The sequence below is a fragment of the Crassostrea angulata genome, chromosome 3, assembly GCF_025612915.1.
Source record: "Crassostrea angulata isolate pt1a10 chromosome 3, ASM2561291v2, whole genome shotgun sequence".
NCBI classification, from domain to species: domain Eukaryota; kingdom Metazoa; phylum Mollusca; class Bivalvia; order Ostreida; family Ostreidae; genus Magallana; species Magallana angulata.
In genome coordinates, this window is record NC_069113.1 from 31344510 (window position 1) to 31372490 (window position 27981).

At 33.5% G+C, this 27981-nt stretch overlaps 4 protein-coding genes across 7 annotated transcripts; 1 reads left to right on the plus strand and 3 right to left on the minus strand.

Annotated features, from left to right (window-relative positions):
* Window positions 1-1760: 1760 nt before the first annotated feature.
* On the minus strand, window positions 1761-5169 carry LOC128178326 (centriole, cilia and spindle-associated protein-like). 2 transcript variants are annotated; one of them, XM_052845439.1, is made up of 4 exons: window positions 5031-5169; window positions 4115-4676; window positions 3536-3792; window positions 1761-3159 (listed from the first exon to the last, which is right to left on the minus strand). In XM_052845439.1, exons 2-4 carry the CDS (start codon window positions 4629-4631, stop codon window positions 2908-2910), a joined length of 1026 nt encoding a protein of 341 aa, XP_052701399.1. In that variant the 5' UTR covers window positions 4632-4676; window positions 5031-5169; the 3' UTR covers window positions 1761-2907. The 2 variants fall into 2 exon arrangements, with proteins under 2 accessions (XP_052701399.1, XP_052701398.1); XM_052845438.1 differs by lacking the exon at window positions 5031-5169 and adding an exon at window positions 4893-4992.
* A 5346-nt stretch (window positions 5170-10515) lies between these two features.
* LOC128178200 (uncharacterized) lies at window positions 10516-27946 on the minus strand. The gene is made up of 9 exons (XM_052845250.1): window positions 27886-27946; window positions 13812-13873; window positions 13057-13164; window positions 12637-12762; window positions 12087-12530; window positions 11854-11961; window positions 11576-11743; window positions 11228-11425; window positions 10516-10908 (listed from the first exon to the last, which is right to left on the minus strand). The coding sequence occupies exons 1-9, from the start codon at window positions 27944-27946 to the stop codon at window positions 10747-10749; spliced, it is 1437 nt and encodes a 478-aa protein (XP_052701210.1). The 3' UTR covers window positions 10516-10746.
* On the plus strand, window positions 14425-23899 carry LOC128178202 (uncharacterized). Of its 3 annotated transcripts, none has more exons than XM_052845255.1 (9): window positions 14425-14567; window positions 16446-16539; window positions 16900-17085; window positions 17601-17668; window positions 18015-18210; window positions 18880-19058; window positions 20249-20401; window positions 20946-20990; window positions 22466-23896. In XM_052845255.1, the coding sequence occupies exons 2-9, from the start codon at window positions 16446-16448 to the stop codon at window positions 22643-22645; spliced, it is 1101 nt and encodes a 366-aa protein (XP_052701215.1). In that variant the 5' UTR covers window positions 14425-14567; the 3' UTR covers window positions 22646-23896. The 3 variants fall into 3 exon arrangements, with proteins under 3 accessions (XP_052701215.1, XP_052701213.1, XP_052701214.1); XM_052845253.1 differs by lacking the exon at window positions 14425-14567 and adding an exon at window positions 15156-15188 and having other exon boundaries at window positions 22466-23899; XM_052845254.1 differs by lacking the exon at window positions 14425-14567 and adding an exon at window positions 15156-15188 and having other exon boundaries at window positions 18018-18210; window positions 22466-23899.
* Window positions 25307-26644, minus strand: LOC128178201 (uncharacterized). Its single transcript, XM_052845252.1, has one exon. The coding sequence runs from the start codon at window positions 26625-26627 to the stop codon at window positions 25404-25406; it is 1224 nt and encodes a 407-aa protein (XP_052701212.1). The 5' UTR covers window positions 26628-26644; the 3' UTR covers window positions 25307-25403.
* Window positions 27947-27981: the final 35 nt, after the last annotated feature.

Genomic DNA, 27981 nt, shown 5'->3' on the forward strand with positions numbered 1-27981 from the left:
TACATACACAAAAGGTTATATACATAGTGAAGATTGTAAAAATCGTGACCCCCGAACAAAAAATGGGGCCCCAGTAGGGGTTTAGATTTTAACATATGTAGGAAAATGTTTTAAAATCTTCTTCTCAAGAACTATAGTGCAACTGTTTGGGATATTACTATGCATACATGTACATCCTTAAATAATGTAGATTCAAAAAATTGTAACTCCCGGACAATTGATGGGCACCAAGAGGGGTTCAAAATTTAAACATTTTAAAAAACATAAAGGAAAAGTTTAAAAATTTTCTTCTGAAGAACTACAATGTTTTAGTTTGTGGAATTTCTATGCATGCATCCTTCGATTATGTAGATTCCTAATTGGTAAAATCGTGACCCCCGGACCAATACTGGGGCCCCAAGATGGGGTCAAAATTTATTAAAGAAATATAAAGGTAACATGTTAAAAAATCTTCTTCTCGAGAACTACAATGCTTCAATTTGTGAGATTACTATCATGCATACAACCTTGGATAATGAAGGTTCGACAGTTTTAAAATAGTGACCCCTGGACTAATACTAGAGACCCAAGATGGGTTTAAAGTTAAATGTAGAAGTACCGGTATATATGGAAAATGTTTAAAAATCTTCTTTTCGAGAACTACAATGCATCAATTTGTCAGATAACTACGTCAGCACCCTCAAATAGTGTAGATTCGAAATTATAAAAGCCGTGATCTCAATCTAATACTGGGGCCCCAAGAGGTGTTCAAAGTTTAGCATAGAAATATAGAGGGAAAATGTTGAAAAATCTTTTTCTAGGGAACTATAATGCTTCAGCTTGTGAGATAACTAGGCAAGCATCCTTAAATAATGTAGATTCCAAATAATTAAAACTTTAGCACTGGACTAATACTGTGGCCCCAAGAGGGGTTCAAAGTTTAACATAGAAAGATATATTGAAAATGTTTTAAAAAAGTTTTTCTCGAGAACTATAATGCTACAGTTTGTGAGATTACTATGCAAGGATCCTCAAATTGTGTAAACTCTAATGTAGTGGAACCAAGAGTTATCTTTCTTGTGTTCTGTACAGTCTGAGAGTTATTCCTCTTGAAGTGGAACTCTGCTATGTTCAGTTTTTCAGGTTGTGTACGTGCGGTCCCACCGCAGTGCTTCACATTTTCATTCCTATGTTACTATTTATGTTGTTCAAGCCAACCATAAACCTCGGACCATAACTGGGTCCCGAGAAAGGGGTTCAATGTTTAAAATAGAAAAAGCATATGCTACGAAATGATATGTTACAAGGAACTGCTGTTCAGGTGAGCGATGTGGCCCATGGGCCTCTTGTTTAAAGTTTCAGAGACTGGAATATGGTTACATTTCAATCTTGTTACTTTTTTTTTGTTGTTATTTTCAGCTCATGTATTCTATATGTTTGATAGTCATATTTTGTATTTCTTTTTTCAAAGAAGTTTCTGTATTGCTTTCTTTGCTACCCTTTAATTTGAATCAATAAACTACAAGTTTCATGCAGAACTTCTTACCGGGTACTGTATACCGGGTTATTTTCGCCATTCTTTACTTTCAAACAGTTTCGCCCCGTCTTGAATCCGCCCAGACACATTTGAATTTACTCTGATTTAATCTGAGACATTGGAATTTGTCCAGTCTTAAATGCTTCGCTGACAACAAGGGCAAAAGGGGCGAAAATAAGACGGGGGCGAATATTTCCCTGTATACAGTATTTAAAACTAACGGTACAATACCAGTAATTCAAAATTCATAACTGACTAGCAGATTTTATTTCTAAAAGAAAAACATGTACGACAATAAACAAACCTCAGTCTTCAACAACGGACTACTAACACATTTCTCTAAAAGATTCAATATCAACAACTTTAAACTGTCAGAGGGTCCATGAAACAGATCAATTAAAGAGCATCACTATTGTTTCGTTTATCACTGTGTCACGAATAACAAAACTGTACAGATTCAGCCTATGTATATCACATAAATATGTGCAATATCATCGCCAATATGAGAGAATGAATTTCATTTTAGAAAATTATGTGAAATATGAGAGAATAAATTTCATTTCAGACAACAAAGACGTGTATATTTTCTGTCATATGTCCAATGTACATGTATATAGCCATGCAATTTCTTAAATGATTTTGTTTTAAAACACAGATCACTATAACAGTAGCAGACAGAATTACAGAAATTCATCCAGCAACTAATTTATTAAGTTACCAGTCAACATTTCTTCAAGAGGGAGCTCGAAATTTTACATTAAAAAAAAATAACCATAAGCAAAGAAAAAGTGAAAAGCAAAAAAGTGCATATAAAAAGAAAAAACAACACTGGTTTCATCTCTGACATTCGTACATGTACGTAAGAAATAACTATAAGTATTTCTTACTACAATGGAAGTGTGACGTATAAATCTGAATATATCATGTTTTAAAAATAGTACATTTGTAAATAACTTACTTTTACTCTAATTTTTTGCCAAAAAATAGTCACACGTACAATCAATATGTTTAATTTTTTTTGTCATCAAGCCTTAACAATAAAATAATATAAAAGATCCCCAATATATTTCTTGCCAAAAAAAAATCTCTTCATAAATACTGAGGGTAGCTACATTATTGTACTTGCACTCCAAGTACAGGTTCCTAGGTGTTTGGCAACAAAAGGTACAAATAGAGCAAAAGAGACCACTTATGCTGAGTCCACTACTGTAACTGAAAAACTAATTTGTTAAGTATGGACGGTAACTGCCTCAGTACTGATTAATATCAATCATGTCAACCCCATTAAGTAGTGACACATCTTTCTATGGTATTAACATTAACAAAGAACTTGCAGCATAAGATTTTCCATCAATACTCAGTCCTTGCTCTTTACAACATTTGCATAAGATCTAAAGATCACACTTGACTTTCCGCGCCCTGGCCGAATCAATGGCTCGTAACCGCCTGGCGTATTCTTCATTGTCGTAGGTGGGATATTGGTTCTGGTACTCGCTCCTCCAAGCCGTGGTTTCCTTGGCGAGCTTGCTGGAAAAGCTGCTCTTCTGTTTCCTTTTCTGCAGGAGTATTTTCTTTCTGAGGTCCTCTAACTTTTTGGCTCGTAGGTAATGTTGCTGACGAGCTTTCACTGCAGCTGGGTAGATCTACGAGTAATAATATAACATTAAATGAATGTAACTATAAAGCTTATCCATGATATTATTGAAATATAATCATCAAAGTGATCTACAAAATACAGTTATTGCTATTCAAGGTTTATAATACTATGTATTCAAATTCTATCATATTCCAAAGTTTCTTCAAGAATTTTTTACATAAAGATAAAATTTTTGAAAATAGAAAACAATAAATAATTGAAAATTTAGTTTGCAATAATTACCGGTAATCACACATATCTCTTGATAAAGATATTATTGACAAGGTTTCTCTAATAATCTGCATGCACTCATTAACAACTTCAAAATCTAAGAAGTCCAAGACAAAAAAAAATAAGCTAGCAATACTGAACATCAAACTAACATCAGTTGAACAGTGGACGTTGTGAGTTCTTTTGCTCCCAGTTTGCAGCTCGGTGTCTCCACTACCGTACAGGACGAAAGGGGGTCTGTCACAGGAGGCAGAAGAGGACGGTCGGGGAGAGTTCGATGAAAGAGGTCGAGGCACTGAGGCAGAGACAGCTGTTTTAGGTCTCGATGGTGGCTCCCTGCTTCTATCTGGTCGTTTTGGTCTTTTGACGAATGCCTTCTCCTCGACTTGTTTAGGTGAAAGAAAATCATCTGTAAGGAAAATTGTTTTCAGATTACATAGCCAGGATCTGTAGTTGAACACTGATTAAATACCAGAATATTTCTTTAAATTATAAAAGATATATGTTTGACTATTCTCATTCACTTTCAAGCTAATCTGAGATATAGCATCTTTAAACATGGACTTTTATTTGTACACCATACTATGGATTATACATGTATAAAGTTAGCTAGGGTCTTCTAAATAACTAACGGTAGCATTTAATAGTATTTCTTGTCATGTTGTCTCAAATTCGTTTCTCAGAAGTATTAATATGTCTAATGCAGTTTATTTACTTAAATCTGATCTTACCTGAAATTTTCTTTTTATCTTGAGAGGGCTTTGATTTTCCAATATTTTTATTCTCAGAACTACTGTATTTCTTCAGCTTTTCTTTAGCCAATTTTGTCAATTCTCTGCTCTCTGAAGTTTGCCTTTCTACCAGAACATCTGGTTTCCCTTCAGATTTTTTCTGGTCACATTTATTCACTGTTTCTTTTACTTCTACAGCTTTTTCCTCCAAAATTTCCTCCTTTCCATCTTCTTGTTTATCCTCTTCAATACATCCATTCCCTTCTTCTTTTTTCACATCCTCATTTTCATCCTTTTCTTCTTCATCTATTTTCAATTTAATAACAGGAATCTCATCTTCATCTGATGGTGTGTCATTTCTATTGTCTTGTTCAAAGTCCCAAGATATGGGGGTGTGGGCGTACTCAAGTTCACGGCGGTGGTGACGATAAGTAAGTGACTCGTAATATGTTGGAATGTTCTTCACAAGGGAAGCAGGACGATATTCCCGTCTGTATTCTGATGAATTTGATACCATTTTTTTCAGAATATGTAGCACACCATTATCATTATTTCTTTAAATCTGCAAAAAAAAACTTCTTTAGCTATAGCATTTAATACATTCAGATACATGTATGCATGCTTATATGGCAAAACTGTTTTCATTTTGCATGTTGTGGCTGTCAAAATAAATATTGTCATTCAGGCTAGGTAAGAATAAAGTGAGTCTTTTAAAACACATAAACAAATCGTTTAAAATACATCTAATATATATTTAAAAAGTACTAAAAATACATACATTAAAATGAAAGGAGTACACAATATACGTTTCAACCTGTCAACATTTGCCGCCGACGTACAGCCACTCAACACTGTACTAATATTCATTGATTAATCAGCATGCAAATTAAAATTCTTTCAAATTTTTCAGAATTACCTTTGTTGCTACTAAATTTGACACTTCATTCTCATAATCTCTTTCCAGTATGTATCAAAAATATCAATAACAGTACCGACAGTGCATGTTTACACTTGAAATTATTTGAAAGCGAAAGCGGAAGTCGCTTACTTTTTAGTTAGATCGTACATAAAATATTTCTTGTGTTAACAAGGTGATATTCTGTGATTTAAAAAAATGAAGTAAGGAACAAAATTAAAATGGCGATCAGCTTTTGTGACCGATTGAGAGAGAGAGAGAGAGAGAGAGAGAGAGAGAGAGAGAGAGAGAGAGAGAGAGAGAGAGTACATGTTTGTGTGTTCCATCACTAGCTTTTCCAATTATACCGGTATTTAAGAAGTACTTGTAAATTCTTCTTTTTTTTCATTCAAACAATTCCGTGTTAGAGAATGTTAACTCAATCCGCCAGAGAACAATTTTTTTGCTATTGTAATCCAATCGCAAAAATTCAATGCATTGCTATTGACACCAATACACACTCATTCAGACATAATATTAACAAGTAATAGCTTTCCAAAAGCTTGCCTGACTAAACAAAATTATTCAATGGAAGCATGCATGTATCAATTAGGCTAACTTATCAGAAATGAATTTTAATTTTCGCTGCTGATCATAAATTTATAAATGGAACGTGCAAATTTAAGACGAAATGTTAGTCTTTTCTTCGATCTAGAAAATGTACATATATATCACTTGAAATTCATTTATTTTATCAATTCAATTTTTTAGGAATGCACACATATCATTTAAGTGCATGTAAGCTTGAAAGCTGGAGAGTAAATAGTCGTTTTTTCAAATTGTATTTGTTATATTAATTGCAAAATCAACTGAAAGGCATTTTTTTAAACTTCCAACCTTATGAAATATGAGAGGGTATACAAACACGTATTGTTTTTAATGTGTGTGGGCAGCTTCATCAAAATCATCTTGACAAGCAATTAAAAAAGGGTGAATTCTCAAATTCAAGAAAAAAACCCTAACTGTAACTTTGATTCAATTAGAACTCCTTATTTGCAGTTTCATTATTGCATGCTCCTACAAAAGTGGAGGGGGGGGGGGGGGGGCAAATCCATGATATTTCCATTTATCCTATAAAGTTAAGAAAAGTGCCAGCTGTCAAAAAAGAGGGGAGGGGGAAACAGCCTCCCTCACCCAACCCCCGAAGCTACGTGCCTGTGATGTAAACACATGGTGTGCTCTGGGGTATTTGCATGATCCCAACGGACTCGTCAACTAATCGGCGCGCAAAAACTATGAATGAGACTTTTAGGCGCGAAATCCTGCTTTACCGTTCACGCAACGAATGAACTCATCCATGAACTCATCCATGGGGGGGGGGGGGGGGGGGGGGGGTAAGATGAATTTTTTGACATTTGTTTTGTAACAGCTACATATATGTATATCATACTTTGGATCGGATGCTTTGGAAGAAATCTATCGAATTACGAAACACACTTGATTAGTAATTGTTAAATGTAGTATTGTACATTTAGTAAGACACGCGAGTTATGTTCCCTTTTCAAGATTAATGAAATCGCCCAACTGAACGAAAATCGGGTCACACCCCGCTTTGGCGATTTAGTTCCTCCAGTAAACATTCCAGCTGTTTAATATATATTTGTTTTAATCCAAACTGATGACTCTCTTGTAATAATGACAATCCAACACCAATTATTACTTACATTGTACCGCATAAGACAATATGTTACAACTTGTTGCGATGACCCCTCCCCCTTTTTCACCGTTCAAATATGGTGGAATGTTGATCTATTTTTAAATCAGGATTACACACGTGCTCTTCATGGTGACCGTCCCTTTTACTTGAAAACTCTTGCTCGCTGTTGTTATTGCATGCCATAATACATTTTCATCAATTATGAACGTAAATGCTGACATCTTAAACATGCATCGGTTAATCTTTTTTGTGAAATATCATGATATTGCTTGTTCCATTGTCTGCACTGTTTCGGAGATTGCAACTTTTAAACCTTAGATATGCCTGACGTCATGACGTCAGGCAACGTCAGGCAATAAGTAATAGCTATAGACTCTACCACATAATCTCAGCGAGATTTGTCGATACTGAAATTTTTTTACCGAAGGAATCGGATTGCTGCTACTTAGTCGGTCAAAGCGTTCACAACCCTCTTCCTCGGATAACAAGCTGTTCATTTGCACTTAGAATCGGCTTTCTGACTTTTTCTCATTGTTTTAAGATTAAAAGGATTGGCTGTCAGCAGTCTATAAAATGAAGTTTTGTGTCCTCAAGAAAAAGCCGATGAGTTCTGTTGGTAATTAACTTAAATATTTAACGGTAAATTTCAATGTAGGTGCAGCTCGACTGTGTTACAAGTTCAATCAAACTCGTAAAACAAACAGACTGAAAAAATTCGGGTAAGTTAAAGTTTTGAAATTTTGGAGCGAGCACCATGATACATACACGCCATGTCATGTATCATACGTCATACGTGTATATTGCATCGGTTTTTAGTTTTCTTCGTCAAAACAGTAATAGATTAAAAAAAGATCTTGAACAATTCCTTACTCATATATAAAGATGGAACCAGACAAGGTCTTTCGAAGTATGGGATATGACGAAAATCAGTCCGTGGAGTCCGTGCAATACGTGTTGTGATTGTAGCGGAAGTTTCAAACGATCACGAAATACACGCGGTAATCATCGCATAAATAACACGTAAAAGTAAAGATTATAGACTTCATTTGACATTTGTGAACATTTTCTAAAGTACAATGTACTTGAATAAAAGTTGTCACTTTATGACATGGACATGCTGAAAATAATACGCGTTTGAAGGCGGGTGTAAAAAGGTTAATGGAATACATAACTTCGTAGAAATTCGGCGCGGCTTGATATTTAGATTGACGCCTTCACCCTAAAAAACACTGTGTTTGGTATTGACCTGAAAAATAAGAAATTTTAATAAGATGCGAAATCCTCGTAGACTTTTTTTATTTTTGGCTGTGTATTGCATGCGCGGATCTAGAGGAGGGGTCGGGGGGAGGTCCCCCTCCGGAAAATGAAAATTTATTGAATATTGAATTTGCATAGTAAAATATCAAATATGCCTCGGACCCTATGAATACTATGAATTTATGTCTTTCTACCAATTTAGTACCCTTACCGCCCTGTAGTGTACCGTTCGTCCATTTTCATAAGCCATCTAATAAACAAGTGTCTAATCATGTTTCCTGACCAAAAATTGTGAAACTTCTGTATGTTCAACAAAAAAACTTTATATGATTCTTTGATCCACTCCCTTACTGACGCGTCGATCTTTCTTTGACAATTTACAGAAAAAAATAAACAGGCGTCACTCTTGAAAGCAAGGAGTCGTATGAATGGACATGTCCGTCCTGCCGTCGGTCCGTCTGTAAATGTTTCACAGCTTTTACTTCTTCTCTAGAACCAACGGGCCAGATTTAACTAAACTGTGGGATAAATTGTTAAAACAAAGGGCAAAACCCTTTTTTAAAGGGAGATAATTGCTTTAAATAATAGGACATGTGTCTTTTAAAAAAAACGTCCAATTTGACAACTTAATTAGTAATTTCTATATTGTTAAAATCGTGACCCCGGACTAAAAGTAGTTCAAAGTTTAATTTAGAAATATATAGGAAAAATGTTGAAAAATCTTCTCAAGAACTTCATTGTTACAATATGTGAGGAGATTATTATGCAAGCATCCTCAGGTGGTGTATAGATTCTAAATTGTTAAAACTGTGACCCCCGGACCAATTCTAATGCCCCAAGAGGGGTTCAAAGTTTAAAATTCAAATATATAAGGAATACGTATGTTTTAAAATATTCTACCCAATAACTACACTGCTACAATGAGTGAGACTACTAATCAAGTATCCTAATATAGTGTAGGTTCTAAATATTTAAAACCTTGACCCACGGACCAATACGGATGTCCCATAATGGGATCTAAGCTTAATATCATAGAAATATATAATTATGTATGCAAAATGATTAAAAATCTTCTTCTCTAGAACTACAATGCTACGTTTGGTTATTTTTATTATGTTAACATTCTCAAATCTTCATACTAGTATCATTGACACAGTGACCTTCTTTCACTATTTATGGTTATTTATGGTTCATTTTTACAATTTTTTAACTTTAATACGTTGAGGCCTTGGATAATCAGATTGTACAGTTGATGCCTCTTAGTTCTAAGGGTATGATGATAAAAAAAGTTGACTTCTTTTTATGCATTGTTGAATGTATTGTCAAATCTTGGAATATATGAAAGTGTTACGATATTTTTAAAGAGTTAACGTTTCATTTTAAAAATTACGATTTAGCTTGAGCTGTTGTTCAGGTGAGAGATGCGGTCAATGGGTGTCTTATTTTTAATAATACATTTATACACCTAAATAATCTGAAATGAACACCGAGCATTGCAATAAAATACATAAAAAACACACCCTTTTCAATATTATACACTTATTAAGTGGTTGTGCGTATTATATCTTTATATTTTATCAAACCCGAGACGGTTACTATATAGTTTCTGTCTCTGATATCCCACACAGAGCCATGAGATCATATTAATTCATATGCTAGAACTAGTATAGACTCTGGCAAAAACAAAAAACAAAACACGAATACACGAATCACTTCTAAACAATTAAAAAAGAAACGACCAGTCCGCCTACAAATATATTCATTACATGTACGTTGTCTGCTGGTAAATTCGGGTGGCCGCTTATTTCAGGAAAAATATACAATTTATAAGGAAAGGAGTGGGGGGGGGGGGGCAAAAAGTGGTCGTTCATTTCAAGTGGCCGCAAAGAGATTTTTGACTGTATATATACATTTCATTATCGCCTTTATATGCATTGTTTAGCTAATGAGATATCAACTTGATCGAATTCAGCTACCACTGATAAATGATGATTGGTGAATGATTTCCTAGACACCCACCCCCACCCCAAAGAAAAAATCCTGCATTCTTTTTCATTAGTGGTATGTGGGTAAATGTCTATACATAAATGCATATAGTTGCAATGGAAGCAGAATATCTTAAAATATATTACATATATATATATAATTGTTTTTCCCCATTTTTTATTTACTTTTCAATTGTTAACATGCTGTTATAAGGTTACGATAGAACTGCTTTGAACACACATTGTTTAGTGCTTATCAAACCGGGTAAAATATTTTGAGGAAATTATGATACATGTAAAAGTCATAAAAAAACAAATAACTATAATATAAGCATGCATGCACATTTTATTTGCTTCTGTCAATTGTAAATTCAATATCAGATATATCAGGCGCAAGTAATTTTCGAAAAGGTAAACAAAGGGAAATTAACATGAATATAATTAACCATTAAAAATGGAAATATTAGTGGAAAAAATCTTGAAAGGTAATGTAATCAAGAATAAGCCCCCCCCCCCCCATCCCCACCCCGACCCCCTACAAAAAGACGACAAATAAAACAAAATTAAGAAACAAAAACCCTTGCCTGATATATCTGATTCATTTGGCACATGATTTAAAAAGTGAGTAAAAAATAAAGATTCATCAGATGAAAGTCTGACAAAAATGATCACAGATATTAAAAAAGTCTTGATGAAAGACTGTGAGGTATCTGTTGATGTTTCTACACTCAAATAAAAAACTGGTCATCCTTGCCCTGACTAAGACTCGGTCGTGAGATTACAGGAAGAGGGAGGGACCCTCCAAGCACAGGTCACCGGAAGTGACAAACATTTCCGGTCCAAAGAAATTGTCCGTGTTCAGAAGAGCGTCACACGACAAGTCTTTCGAGAACTTTTTATTGTCCACAGTTCGTGATGTGATCGCTTCTGGTTTGATTTCCTGGAATTCGAAAAAAAAAGAGAAAAGGGTAATCTAATATAATCATTTACGAAAACATTAACCCATGTCAAGACAACATTATCGAGACTAGTAGATAAGTTAATTACATTTACTAGTATTCAACAACTTGCAAGTAGAATAATTTTCATGAAGATTATTTCATATCGATAACTAAGAAATAAACAGCTTTTACAATTCCCTATTGACAATATTCTATTATCTTTAAAATTAAACCGGTTCTACGTGTATGTAAGTAATTATAAAACCTTCAAAGACACTCTGATAAGAGATAACGTCCTTGAAAACGCAAAAGACGAACCTTTGAGGTAGATTCTGCCCTGAGTTCAGCAGATCCCTTTTGGGTCAGTTTTTCGTTGGTGTGTTCGTTATCATCAAAGGTATCAGATTGTGTTTGCTTTCCCCTGGCCAGGATCCTCATGATTCTGGACACGTAAGGTGGGGGACTCACATGGGTTTTTCTGGTTTTCGGTGGAATTATGATACGTTTGACTGTCTTCTGTTTCAAGTAAAAAAATATAACACAATTCTTTTTATAACGGTATCAATTTAAAAGCACAGAGAGAGAGAGAGAAAGAGAGAGAGAGAGAGAGGGAGAGAGAGAGAGAGAGAGAGAGAGAGAGAGAAGTAGTTGTAGTTACTGTAGTACCTTGCCACCATTCTGTTTTGTCGATAGTTGTTCAGTTGCATGACCATGGTTCTGACCCCTCATCTTTTTCTTTGTTCTGCCACCACTGTCACTTTCCTCAGTCTCTAGCTTTCTTTTTGCAACAACGTTCTTGTAGCCACTGTTTTCAAAGTGATTAACTCCACCAACCTGAGAAAACGTGGTAAATGTTCTATGAATTTTGAACTTATTAAACTATAAGAGAAAATTATTACTGGGCTTCAATTAATGGGTTTTTATAGAAACTTTAATCAACATACCCTTTCTGCTGCTCTGAGAGCCATCAGTCTGGAAAGGGTTTGGTTTGTCTGGGCCTCCATTGGCTTTACATGCATAAGCACGGGTTGGGGGACCAGACTCCATGGCTCCTAAAACACAAAGTCAGTGTTACTTTTCTAAAGAAATAGCCTCAATATAAATAAATTCATTTAAATTTAAATATGGAATTAAAAAGTCAATAAAGGAAAGAGTTGTCATGAATTTCTGTACTTACCGGCTGATTTGTTGGCGAATTCTGTGAGTGGTCGCCAGCTGTCAAGTGGTTTGTGGTGGCTATACCGATGTTTGTCGACTGTTGTTGTTTGTCGACATTAGGAGATGTCGAAGATCCTTGTGGGGCTTCCTTGGCCTTGGATTTGTTGTTTTTCCGTCGTCTTTCGGTATTTTTCTTGTTCTTAGGACAGATTCGGTCGGAGGCAATGACTGCATATGGTCTGAATTGTCCGTTTTGAATACTGTTGTATGATTCTGTGTTGAGAGTTGACTGAGTGTGTCCATAGAACATGGCCCTTTGAGCATAATGCTGGGGTTGTTCGCGAGGGACCTGAGGAGTGACTGTCTGTAGAGACAAAGAGCCCTGAATTTGAGGAACAATGATTCTCTGTGTAGCAGTCCTACTCAGGCTAATTATCTCCTGGGTGCCATGAGTTTGGAAATTCTGAAATGAATGATTGTCTGTCAGTTTAATTCTTGTTTTCTTCAAATGTAAAATTCAATAACTAAAGGATAAACAAATGTTTGAATACGTTGATATTATGATGTACCTGTAGTGTTGGCCTGCTTTCTGATTGGCAGCAGACATTGCTAGGCTTTGTAATTGTTCGATGGCGGGCAAGGGCCGTAGAACTGATGAACTGCTGAATCTGTTCAACACTCAACACTTGGTTAGCCTAAATATTAAAATCAGCAAATTAACTTAAAGCCAATTTCTTCCAACGATTAGAAATTGTGAATATATACATGTATTAACTTGTATGCATATAGCTTTGAAAATAATTTAAGGTAACTTCGGCAGAAAAAAAATATCATACAGATGAAGAAGAATAAAAGTACATACAGTGCAGAAGAACGACGTATGTCGGACAGATAGGAGAGTGAGAAGAAGAGAAGATAGTTAGGTTTGATTTTATTCTTACTTACTTCCTACACCAATATATTTTTTTACATAAGAATAAATCTGAGACCTCCGTAAGCGTCCCGGAAGTTAGGGGAGTGGTCAGGAAGCCCATCTCTGGCCTCTTGTAAATAATGGAGGCAGCTTCCGTGGCCAAACACTGCTCATCCATTCTCTTCTGGAATAAAAAGGACCATCCGTTAATTTATAGAACGAAAAACGTGTATTTAGCTATGTTATTTATGAATGAGTATTTTGTTGTTGTTGTTTTTTTTATATAAAGAGTAGATTCCCATATAATTATATTTTTTTTTAATATAAAAAATGATTCTCATATAATCATATTTTATTTGTATTGGTGTATTAAATTTTCAAATACAATGGGATGTTAAGTTTAGCTTTGTTTATTGTAATGTATATTTATTTGAAAATTCAACTGTTTTGTATATTATTATGAATTGTCATAAATTATATCGCATTCATTAAACGATTACGTAAGTGACTTTTGTGCATTTCTTTGTTAAAAATCTTTATTTGTAAGTGTATTTTTACTTCACATTTCTGGCAGTAGAAATGGTTGCTATGTAGCCATTTTGAATGTACCGCACACAAAATTTTGTAAAAATGCTAGTGAATTTTCAATCAAGTGTTTTATATACTTTGTTTTTGATAAATTATGAATTTCTTTCATAACCTACATGATTATCTGCACATCTCGTTACTCTGCCAAATCGAATGCTTCCTATTCGGCTATTCTAAAATTTGATGCCTAGACGACAAAATATACGATATTTTGCCGTTAAAATGAATAAACATGAACTTTACCCTCTTAGATGAATAGCTGTTCATTTCTGTCGCTTTCTGAAGTCTTTCGTATGGTGGCATATCTCTGCCCCTTGTGTGCAAGTTATATTTCTATCAAATATGTTGACATGCAAGATAAATATGTTGACATGCAAGATAGTTATGTCAACATGCAACATAACTATGTTGACATGCAAGAAAATTACAATCAAGTAAGAATTATAAAAAATTTCAAAAAATCTTAAATATTGCCCACATGTGACATCCAAGATGCTAGATGCTACTTATTTATGTCGACATGCAACTTATATATGTTGACATGCAAGATAAATATGTTGACATGCAACTTATTTATGTCGACATGCAACTTTGTTATGTTAACATGCTACTTATTTATGTTGACATGCAAGATAAATATGTTGACATGCAACTTGTTTATGTTGACATGCAACTTATTTATGTCGACATGCAACTTAGTTATATTGACATGCGAGATAAATATGTCAACATGCAACTTAGTTATGTTGACATGCAACTTAGTTATGTTGACATGCAAGATAAATATGTTGACATGCAACTTATTTATGTCAACATGCAACTTTGTTATGTTAACATGCTACTTATTTATGTTAACATGCGAGATAAATATGTTTACATGCAACTTATTTATGTCGACATGCGCGATAAATATGTTGATCTGCAACCGCCAAAGAGAAGACGTACGAAGTCTGCTGAAGTTAATTGCCGCCTTAATCCATGTGACAAGCTTAGCACAAGGTATGTGATTTTATTCATTTTGGTCCGTACAATAGCTATAGTCGATAACTCGATCTCGATAGTTTATATTTTAAACAGTACATTTTCAATAGTTATTAATGTAAAATACATTATTATTTCCACTGACCCTTTACCCCTATTTTGTCATGTGTGCAATGACTTCCTTTTTAATCGATTTTGCAAGTGAAATACTGAACTCAAAACCATATTTCCTTCATTGATTTCAAAAAACGAATTTGGAGTGGACCTTTGTTCATTAGTAAAATTTTAGTTTGTAAAAATATAAATTTATAAAAACTAGCATAAGCTATAAGTTTATATGTCGAATACCCTCGCATTAGGGACATGAGTACACCATTATATATATACAACTGAGTATATTTTTTTAAACAAAATTAAGTGGTTTCAAATTCCGACACCTGTACATTAGGCCTAATCGTAGACCTATATTAAGATATTTTTTTAAATATAAAAAAAAATCATAAAAATATTTATTCACATTGTTATCCATCAAAGAACTCCATCCTACGTAACTGATCGGAATTTTACTCTCTACCAACCACCAATCTTGATGTTATAATTTATTTCGCTTTACGCTCGTGCATGTTATATGGGACTGTCGTAAGTAATTTTATTCAACTTAAGCTTATATTCTTATTACCACAATAGTAGTTTGATCTTTTTCACTTCTGTATATGATATATTTTGACTTGGCAAACGTTATGTGTTTTTAAGCCTACATGATATTTCACCCAGATAATTTTGAGTCCGCGTGTTCAGGTTATTAACAAGAAGAAAAAAGTAGATGATAAGTTGAAAATATAGCCTTATTTATTCGTAAATGACGAAGCCCTCTCACGGGCCCGTGAGAGCGAAGCTCTCCCTACAGATAACACTTGTACATATGCCCAAATATGGAAATTACATTCTATACCTATGAACTGATTATGAACATGATGAAGTTGAAAAACTTTTCCAAGATGGAGGAAAAAAGGATCACTTCACGCGCAGTGACATCTACGGCTTCCATGTTCAATTTGGATCTCGTACAAACTTCACGTTTGGTGATAATCTATCAACTTTGTTTAAAGAGTGATAAATACATTCAGACTTATTAAGTGTGTTTTTGATGAAAAACTGAACTCTAAATTAAGAAAACAAATTTCGGTTTCCTACAACTTTCAACAGATGCATTAGATCCGATCAAATAAATTTCAGGACATCTGATTGGACCAAAAAAATCGTGTTTCAACAATTAAGCAGCTTTATTTCATTGTTATTCAAATAACATAATTTATTTTAATTGAACTTGCTTTCAGATTACTTTTTGAAAACACCAAACACGATTTTTTTCTTCTACTTTCGTTTTTCAGGTTTCATCTCAAATCGTAGTCTGCCCTACTTGAACCCATGTCATTTCGTACCCAGATTTCGAATTATTTCTAAAAAAACAAGAAAAACCCAAGTTACGACCAATAGCTAATTCAATAAAAACGAAAGATAATCAAAACTTAATTTTGTAGACATATCATAGTAATTGACAGACACATTGTTAAATATTTCCACATTCTAACACAACCACCCCCCCCCCCCCCCCCCCCCCCCCGTCCAAGGTGTGAACCATTTTTATATGATTAATAAATACTATAAGTCATGTTGAAATTACCCCCAATCTGCCATGAAAATAAAAGCAAATAGGGAAAATATTTGCAGCAATATGCATTATAAATACTTTAAAATTATTAGGGGGAGCTTAGCCCCCCCCCCCCCCCCCCCTTTTTTTGTTGTTGTTGCAAAGTTAGACCTAACAAAGCATCCGAGAGGATATTGAATAAGACCTATTTATAAGTAAAGGACATAAATTGATACTTCTTTTAGATGGAGAATACAAAGGTTTTTAAAGTGTGGAACAACAATCGCACAGAGGGGCGATTGTTGGGGGCCAGCAAATTTCAAGAATTAAAGACCAAAGGTTAGATTTTTTTAATTGAATCTAAACTACATTCTAGTATTTGCCACTATATATTAATGATTCATCATTAATTACTTTCAAATTAGATGTATACCGTAATAATTATTGATAATGATATGTACTAGAGTACTGTATATGTGCATGTGCAGGGTTGTCTCTAAAAATTGAAGTAGAATGAGGAAATTAAAAAGTAAAAGAAGACAGGGGGTCTAGCTTATAGCTAGATTGTGTTTGAAAGGCAATAATAGCCGGGTAATTAAGTCATTTTAGGCGGGGGAATTCTCCGCCCCTCGGTTCTTAGAGACAACCCTGCATATGCACTCTATTTAATAGTATGACCGAGTCTTTTTTCAATTTCAGTAATTACAAAATTTGAATTGGGCGAAGAAACAGGAAATATTCGACTTGTTTTAAGTGATGGGTGTATAATAGATGACGAAGATGTTTTTCTACAACTTGAAAGCAACGAACTGTATGTCTTGAAAGCAGATGAAGTTTTAAACATCCCCCAAGCATTATCAACTGCATCAGGAGGGTCAGAAGCAGGTACGTGTGATGTGTTCCAAATATGCATAAAATTGTATCTTCCCAAGTCAAAAACTTGTCTTGGGAAGAGTGCTGCCATGCATGCATTCCTAAATGTTTATTTCAAGAATTCTCAATAATGTATCAATTGCAATATGCAGTTGATTTAAAGAATGTTCATAACATTATTCAATATCATGGGATATAAACACTTAAAATTGGCATATTATTATTAAAATGAGTAATGATTATGGTATATTTATGGAAAGTGTTCAAGGTAAAGATTAACTTAATTAACTTAATTGATTTGTAGCACAATATATTTTATTAACAGGACTTTGCACATGCATGAAATAAAATAAAGTAAAAAATTAAGGAGTTTCACATTCAAATGATACTTTTTACATTTAATTTAAATTGCATAATTTAATGCATAGATGTACATGTTGTATACATATGCACAAGTGTATCTATATCTATATAAACCACTGTAAAAGATATCAATCCTTTCATCATTAAAATTACTTTATTTGTAGGAATGCCTTCATCAAAGAGCGAACAGTTATCTGAATTAGTAAAAAGACTGCGTTCAAAACAATCGAATGTAAGAATGTTATTACATCAATAGTGATTTTTTTTAGTTTTTAAATTTAAATGGAGCTTTCCTACAGTTTTGCTTGTCTACATGTATGTAAAAATGGAAATAGATTTTAATGACATACAATACAGGGTCTTGCAACTAAAACACTTAATTAACAAGTTTTACATTTAGAAGTAACATGTATCAAGCAATGTCTTATTTAGAAGTGAAAACAAAGAGGATTCCAAGATATTTGGTAGATTAGCGATTAATATGAAAATTTTTCAAACTTTACATTAAAAAAAGGAGGTGAATAGGGAGTGAAAATTATTATTTGTGCAATTAAAAAACTTAGTTAAATTAAATTCAGCAGAGACCATCGAAAAAGCAGAAGTCTACATCTATGACGTGCCACAAAGTTCAGCTTGGGTGGATGTTACATACAGGTACTAAGTTTACACAAGTGCGGACCTCCAGTGGTGGGGGGACGAGAATTGTGGAAATGGCAGATGCTTCAACATATGCGGAAATCAAAAATAGAGCGATAGAAATTTTCTTTCCAAATGGTAAGAAAAAAAGATTAATATCAAATGTAAAGAATATTGTGATATTGGTATGAAAAATATTGACTAAAAAGAAATTTAGTTGCAATTTATATTCTTATAGAAAGAAAAAGTACTAGAGTAATAGTAAAGTAGCTAGTTCAATATTTAGAATTGATTATTTCAAAGAAATCTTTGAATCTGCCAGATATCAATGCATGTGTGCAACTTACATCTTACAGAAAATTGGTGAATTCTGAGTTTATAATTAGTTTAATTATCCATATCATTAGTATATGCTTCAAGTGTTATATGTAACAACTGCAGTAACCTATCAACAACAATTATTTTCCTTCATTTTAACAAACAATCTCTCTCTCTCTCTCTCTCTCTCTCTCTCTCTCTCTCTCTCTCTCTCTCTCTCTCTCTCTCTCTCTCTCTCTTTGTGTTTGTGTAAAATTACACCCACCCACTTTATTGCATATAGATGATATTGAATTGTTACTTGGTATTTCATAATTAACTAAATTTTGTCAGTTTGTGGGCATTAAAAATAAATAAGAAAGAGAGAAAAGTCAAGTTAATGTAAGCTTTGGTTATAATTCAAGGTTAATTTTTAAATATCGTGATTTGTGTGTTAGACTGTAGATCATTTCATAATATTCACTGCCTTTTTTTCAATTATTTAATTAGGTTCCAATATTAAAGGAAAGAAGGAAGATTTCGATCACCACCTTGGGGATTTTCAGGGCCGTTCCATTCCCCAAGATGGATTCACTCTTCAAATATACATAAACTCCATGAAAGCATGCAATATGACAGTTAAGCCACGGCTCTATCTTTTATCAAAGATGAAAGATGAAGAAAATGAGGTATAAATATTGTCTAATTGCAAATTTTTCTTATATCTGAATTGAAGATTGATTTAAATGAGTTTTTAGAAGATACTGTGGAATCATTTAAATTCGTGGGGGCCAATTTTCGTGGATTATTACTTTTTTGCTCATCTGTGGGGATGTAATTATTGGATGCGTAGCCTACTGTTTCAGTACTAAAGATTGTTTACGTCGAGGATTTAAATTCGTGGGAGAGGGCTACCCACGAATTCCACAAAAATAATGAGCCACCATGAATTTTATTGATTCCACAGCAAATGAAACTAATTTTCTCAATTTGTACAAACCCTTTTAGCTCACCTGAGCTGAAAGATCAAGTGAGCTTTTCAATAACTTTTTGTCAGGCATCTGCCCATCTGTCTGTTTGTAAACATTTTACATTTTCACATTCTTCTTCAGAACAACTGGGTAGGGAGGGGTCACATTGGGGGAGGGGGTCAAAGTATTACATTGAAATATATAGAGAAAACACTTTTAAAAAATCTTCTTGTCAAAAACCATTTGGCCTGAGAAAATTGCATTTTGAACTTGTGTGTAAGGATCCTCAGGTTGTGTAGATTCAAGTTAATTAAAACAAATCATGATCACCCCTGCATGCATGAGTGTAGGGTAGGGACACAATAGGGGTTGAATTTTTACACTACGGAAGATTTTTAATTATTAGAAAAACATCAAATATTATGATTCAAGTATTTACCTAGATATGCAAACATTTTGACATATTGTTATTTCTTCATGGTTTACAATGTGACCCCTGATCAATTCTTGTGACACGTACACAAGGGGTTCAAAATCTGATGTAGGTTTATATATACATGCATGTACATTGTATGTATATATAAAAACATTAGTTTAAGATCTTCTTGAGAACCAAAATGCTGGACATGTGATATGATTATAAAATCATTGTGTTGCAAAAGGGGCTATATATGTTAAGTAAAAGTAGACAAACACGATCAATTCTACTACATTATCCAGATATTTTGTATATTACTCTATAAAGCTGATTTTATTATGGTTAATGTTGCTCAGGTGAACCGGGCCATATCTAAAAAATAAATGGTTAAAATGGTCTGACCTTTTCAATCATATTTGGTTTCTTGCAGATAACTAGCAATGTGGCTTTCATGTACACATGTAATTATTATTTTTTTTATTTATACAAGGATGAAAGCTGGGAATTTGCGGAAGAAGTGGATGTTAATCCACCCATTTCCATTCTGAATGCGCCAGGAGTCTCAACTCAGAATCCACAAAATCCAGCTAATTCACCCAGTCCAGCAGTGTCAACACCACATCAGCAGGAATCAATTCAAAATGTAACAAGTATTTTTTACCCTAATTTTTTGTTCTATTAGTAATAAATTGGTATTTATACCTGGATAATTAAAAATCAGTTTGTCTTTCTGTTGGCAAATCTAGGATTTAAGTTCGAAACTCTTTTATAGAGTTCACTTAATAAACAAATATTATAGACAAACATACAGACAAGAACAAAAACACATGATGTTTGTTCTTGTAACTGCATATATATTATTCTATAAACTAAGTTCATACCCTTTTTCTGAAAAGAGGAACTTTTCAGTATTTGTGTCAATGAGAATTGTAGATAAAAATTTCCAGGAACGAACATATTATGTACTAACTATGATTCAAATAAATTGATGACATCCAAGTGGTCCATTTAATCCAATAAAATATTGCTACTGCACATAGCTATAGCTAAATATTTTCAGAATCCAAATTTTGTAAAGGAAGTTAAAAAATATTCATAACATTTAACTGCATCTTCTAGTATCTTAAAATTAAATGGAAAAGTTTAGGAACTCATAAAAAGTGTCTTGCTTTTATTCACCCTCACAGGATGAAGAAAACAGTTGGGATCTTCCTGATCTTCAATCTCCTGTTGTAAGTATTCTTTTAACTTCATTAAAACTGCAATGTAGCATAACATTATACCCCAGCTCCAAAAGAGAGGGGGTATATTATTTGTTATCTACGTTCAATCAAGGTGTACAGGGAATCACCCTGGGTTGTGTTCCATACACCCTGAGGCCAAAGGGTGTATCAGGTACCAAGTCGGGGTAAATCCCCATACAACCGGCCTTGATTGTCCCTGGCTATAAAGAATTTATTTTCCAGCTATGTAAATCAAATTAATCTATTTCCTATGTCCAATCAAGGGTGTTATACACTTTTAAGGTATGCCATTTACGCATTTCAATTTGATGCATTGTGATGTCACATTTAATGCATTATGATGTCATGTCTTTTTTTCCCTCCGTCTCGAGTATGGCCGGTGTCTGGAAATTTACACCTGGCTTATTAGCCTATCAAATGAAGCTACATAGGAAATAAAAAGTTTTACCCTTATGTGTGTGTCTCTTGGTCTGTGTGTCTGTGCGTAACAAATATGCCATATAGTTGTATCCTTATTTGAACCAATAAGCAGTCAACTTAAATGACGATTTTGTTTATCTTTAGCTTAAAGGATGACTGCACTTAGTGCCGGGTTTTGGGTCTCTTTTGGTTGCTTCTGTTGTGTTCATTATCCTATATAGTGAGCAAATAACATGCTACCTTACACATCATGTGATATAATTTTGTACTAGTATTCACAAAGTTACCTGAGGTGAGAAATCATGTATTTTTCCTACAGGTTACAACAGAGAAAACAAAAGTAAGATGAAGCAGTTTTTTCTCATGAGAGCATGTTTGTCTATGATTAATCTCCCTTTAACACAATTTAGATAATGCAAATACCCTTGGTATACAACTACTGTTTAACGGAGAACAATAGACAAACATGCACTGACTTTGTATGAATTATTTATAAAAATGGTTGTCCTCATTTAATATCATAATTATGGAGATTCAAGAAATCACGAAGACCCCCGCCTTTGAAAACAAATTCGTACTTGGTAACAATATACTTTTATTTAACGCAATTACGTAAAGTTGCAGTTTGGGTGTTGACAATTTCTGCAATTGAAAGAAAAATTCTTCTTTCAACAGTTTATTTTCTTGCAAATATTGCATGCAATAGTACTTAAGTGCAGTCATCCTTTTCATACAAATTTTCGTCAGATTTCTCATGTGAGCAACTAATAGTCACAGATGTTTGAAATTTCAAAACACACTTTGTTTAGGTACGTATGCCATATAATGGGATCCATTTTTGTACGTAATGATTAGGGGTTAAATTTCTGTTAAATGACGACTTTGCTGATGTTGTATATTCAAATCAGAGCGGAGATATCACTAGTGAGTGAAAAATAGCTCACAGATATTTTGTTCATTTTAAATGTTTAACTTGGTAAATTTGTACTGATAACAGACTTAACTGGTCCAGTTATGTTATGAATATTTATATTTATCTCTAGGTGTTGAGAATGCCACAAGTCCCAACCTGCACAATATGTACAGATCGGTTCTGCGATACATTTTTTGTACCATGCGGCCACATCGCTTGTGCAGTGTGTACTGCTGAACTGGAGGAGCGGGGTAGTCAGTGCCACATCTGCAGAGAGTCGTTTACATCAACTTCAAAACTCTTTTATTAGATTAAGTGTAGATGTTCAAAAAAATTTGACTGAATTTCAATTGTTTAGGCTAAATAATGTCAAGCAAATAGAGTTTAATTGTGGTTGAAATATACAAGCAAAATTTACTTTAATATACTGTTGAGGTTGTACTAATATTCTAGATTCACAATCTCTGAAATTCAGATTTGAAGAGAGAAAAAAATTATAACTCAAAATAAAAAAACTTAACTTACTGCTATGACAAAAGAAAAAATATTAGCTTCTCCAAAAATGAGCTAATATGCTCTTGTTTAAACTTTTTATTATGAATTTGAGCAAAACAATATTTTACATTTATATGTAGACTGTATAGAACGCTATACAATTTGATTAGGAAATACATGTATCATGTTTGAAATTTTTGGACATAAAATATTGAGAGTATAAGCAGTAAGGTTGTGATCTTTTTGATAGGAAAAGGAGAGCCTCTTTATGACATCTTTATGCATTTATGCATTTTTTTCATATTGCATAGTGTTTTGGTGAATAAAAGATTCCATCATGTGCTAGCTTTGCTATGGATTGCTTTTCAATTCACATAAATGTAGAAACAAAGGATGTTGAAATTTTAATGCGTATTTTGTCAAATTTTTACCAAACTGGCACATACTGTTCATGCTTTTAATATGTAAAGTTGATAATTTTAAAAAGAAAAGAATTGTTTCAAGGATTATTTGAAAAGTTTTTTCTAAACCTAATTTTTTTAGCTTCTATTGTTAATAAATCTAGCACCAATTTTAGCAACCCCCTCCCCTTATGCTCTTGGTTGCCATGGAATTCATCAGCTTTCCTTTAACCTGTATGCAAATTTCATACTGGTACAGTGCATGTCTATGGATCATTATATGAATTATGAAGACAGTTTTGATATACAGGTTAAGTTAAGGACTCATGATTATTGTTTATAGTCAAGTGACTGCAACCAGTAACAGTTTATAATGACTCATATAGCTTAAACAATTAAGCTATTTTTTATGATTTTCAATTATTATTAATTTTTTTGCTTGTTTACCTCAACATAAAAAAATAGTTGATTTTTTTTATCAAGACACTTGAAGATATATCTAAGTGATCTGGTATGATTTATTGTCATTAATTTTAATTTTTTCCCCATATTGCCATTTTTTTTTATTTGGTTGTAGTAGTCCAATTAGCAAATTAATGTAAAAAACAAACACATTTTTTTGTATTTTATTTCAGTTAGTCTTGTAATTTATCATAGTTAAGCAACATTTAATTTTTTTTAAATAAATCTTAATAACCCATGTTTGATTTTTTTTAATGAGTTGTGCTTCCAAATCTGTAAAAAAAAAAATTAATTCAATGAATTATGCATAGATCTGTTCCGTGCATTGATATGCCTTCATTTACACTCCTAAAATTATGATATTGACTTTAAATTATCGGATTATTATCGCACTGAAGCAGTAGTGTGCGTGTAATTTTTAAAAAGTAAATAACCAAAGTGAAATCACAAATCGATACAAGTGCCAGAAGACCCAGGAATGGCAAAAAAATTCACAGGCAATATGATAAATTTGTGATTTCATTTTGGATAAATACTTTTTTGAAATATGACCGATTTTCAAAATGGTAAAATTTTGAATCAAATGATTAAATTTGAATGCAAAAGAAATTGTGTGATACATAACTTTGAACAATTGTGCGTGCCTGCAGATTTGTTACTACCCAAGACAATGTGCAATGAGGCACGTATCTTGGGTCTTTTTACATTGGTAAAGTTGATGTTTATGACCGAAAATTCATTAAATCTGATGTTGCAGTTTAAATAATTTTCTCTAATGTTAGGTGGACAGCAAGGTATATATGCATTTCCTTAGATGAAATGTCATGGCGATTGACATTTTGGGACCTCTCTCTGCGGGCGGTCTATCGTAATTGGTGTGTCCGTCCGTCCATCTGTCCATCCGAGGTCTCATTTAAGGGTATACAGTGACCTTAAACTATGTTCTAAGATCAAGGTTATAGCAGAATTGTAAACAAATGAAAAATCTTTGTCCGAAGCACATCTTTTCTTCTTTTCGTCCAGTCTGGCTCATATTTCACCCACAGAGTTTTTGTGATTAAAGGATGTACACTGACCTTGAATAATATTTTCTATTTGCTTAATCTTATTCAGAACCAAAAGTAAAATGCTTAAAGTAAGGGTAATGAGACGGGAATAATAAAAACAGGACAATTTTTAAGTTACAGGTCAATGTCGAAGCAAAATGCTGTGAAATACTTTTTATTCTATTATTTGTCCATATTTGAGCGGGGCCCTTTGAGATGGTCACCATCTCAATTATATATAACATAGCATTCATGAATTCAGTGATGTTCTACTTGAACAATTTCAAGATATAAAGGCAAAGCGCAGTAAATTAATTTAATATTTTGAACAATAAAAATGGTAATATAAAGTGTGACCAAAATCTAACAATGTCCTTTTTAATGTCAAGTAGGTATGTTCTGAATGAGGGAGAATAGATCTAGAGATTTTATTATTAACAATGCATTATCTATGACATGTTCATTTAAAAAGGAACTTTTTTTTAAAATTTTTAACCTTAAATTAGAAGTTTGTCCTACTTTACTAGTACTTCGAATTTGCAATTAAATAAAAAATCTTCACAAAGATACAATTTCTAATTCCTTTATCAAACAATATTTAGAACATACGAAAAAGATACCTCCTTATAACCACATGAGTCAAATCTATGTATATACATGTAATTTATAAGCGATCTACATAGTTTGTTATACGGATAAAGAGTTCTGTTGCTTCTTCTACTGTGTTTGGTGGGTAATTCAAACCGTTTTCAATTCTTATTTGAGTACCAATAACTTCAAATTCCATCGAAACACCATTTGCAGGAGGGTAGGCACAATATTCTTGTTCTATGCCATTCAGATTACCAGGTATAGGCATTTTATAATCTCTTGTTTGGTAAATTTCGGGCTGAAAATACATAACATCTGGTTTTCCAGACGGACAATCTGCATTGCGGTTTCTTCTAATTGTGTGTTCATTCCAATGCTGTATAACTCTGTACAATTCCCTGTTGATAATTGGTAAGAAACAATACCTAGCACACTCTAGGTGAACTACATCGGATGTGTCAAAAACACCCAAATTATCCATATCCTTAAAGTAATTTATCCAAAAATTGCCACACATTTCCCGTAAACACCGCCAAAATCGCTCTATTCTTGTATTTCTATATGACGATCCATACCTAAAACTTGATAGTCCTTGCAGAGGATCCTGGTGATTCCATCGCAAAGCGTATTGCAAATCTCGAACTATGCAGTTCTCAGTACCCCTGTCCGCGTATACGACCACAGGAACCCCGTTTATTTCTTTGATATAGTCTATATAAAATCTGGATATATATTCAGGGTTTTTGTTAGAATTGCAAGCTCTAAGCCAGAGAATACGTCTTGAAAAGCCATCTACACAACCATGAATGGAAATTCCAAATGGTTTCAATTTGTCCCAGCCATCTAGATGAACACAAAAATTGGGCCCTTCGTTAATGTACCTTCTACGCTGAAGACGACGTTGTCTACGTCTTATTACACCTTCTGCGTCCAAAACAGTTAATGCAAGGCGCACCAATTCACAAGACACATTGAGGTCATGGTCGACTAGCAGACGTCTCCTCATTCCTCTATAGCCAATGTCACCGCCCGAGCCTGAAAGTTCATGTAAAATAGCCGTTACAATGTCCTCCAAACGTGGCTGGTTGTTTCGTCTCGTTAGATTCATTTCCCTTAAAACTCGATGAATTTGTCTCGCACTTAAAGCAGTGTTATGTCTGCTCGCAAGAAATCCAATGATTTCCTGAATAGTATAACCAGAGTGGTAATAAACAGCAATCATTTCATTTCTACTGAGGGGTAGTCCGTCCACAACCAAACGTTGAGCCATAGCAGGTGTATAGATATTTTCACCCATTGTATCTTTTTTTTTTTTTTGCTGAAAAAAGTAAAATAAAACACACACTTTATACCCAGTGAATTTTTGTTTTGGTTTCTACATGTGTAAATGTACATCAAACTATTAAGTAATTCTATAAATACTAGTATACCACGATTTGGCTTGCAAGCGTTTTATTATTATATCAAAAATTTGCAATTTAAATAAAATTAACATGTAAGGTAGTGAAGTACTAAAAGCGCGGTTATATTATATATATATATAATGGCTACAAGAAGTACTCATATCATTTAAGAATTAGACACTGACCAAAAGAGAAATTAACACCAAGAATAATAATCAGGTAGGATTATAAAAAGACCAGATTGCTCAATCAAAAGATCTTCATTACATCAAATATCAGTTTTATATTAGATCTAAAACAAGAGTTTTACCTTGTCTGTTGTGGGAGAGACAAGATCGATGACGTCCCAAAATGTTAGTTTCTCTATCACTGCAACCACAGATTTGATTAAACTATACCCTCTTTCAAACGAGCAGCATGCAAGAATGAAAAAGTTGCATATTGACATAAATAAGTTGCATGTCAACATAAATAAGTTGCATGTCAACATAACTAAGTTGCATGTTGACATAAGTATGTTGCATGTCAACATATTTATCTTGCATGTCGACATATTTATCTTGCATGTTAACATATTTATCTTGCATGTTAACATAACTAAGTTGCATGTCGACATAAATAAGTTGCATGTCGACATACGGAGGTCGCATGTTAACATAATTAAGTTGCATGTCGACATAAATAAGTAGCATGTCAACATAACTAAGTTGCATGTCAACATATTTATCTCGCATGTCGACATAAATAAGTAGCATGTCAACATAACTAAGTTGCATGTCAACATATTTATCTCGCATGTCATCATAACTAAGTTGCATGTCAACATAAATAAGTAGCATGTGAACATAACAAAGTTGCATGTTGACATAAATAAGTTGCATGTCAACATATTTATCTTGCATGTCAACATAAATAAGTTGCATGTCGACATAAATAAGTAGCATCTAGCATCTTGGATGTCACATGTGGGCAATATTTAAGATTTTTTGAAATTTTTTATAATTTTTATTTGATTGTAATTTTCTTGCATGTCAACATAGTTATGTTGCATGTTGACATAACTATCTTGCATGTCAACATATCTATCTTGCATGTCGACATATTTGATAGAAAAAAAACTTGCACACAAGGGGCAGAGATATGCCACCATACTTTCGATACAGTAATTCTCAGAAAAATTTCGCTCTGCGAAAAAAACGTCTTGCCTCAACATCAGATGCTGAAACACTGGTGATGTAACCAAAACAC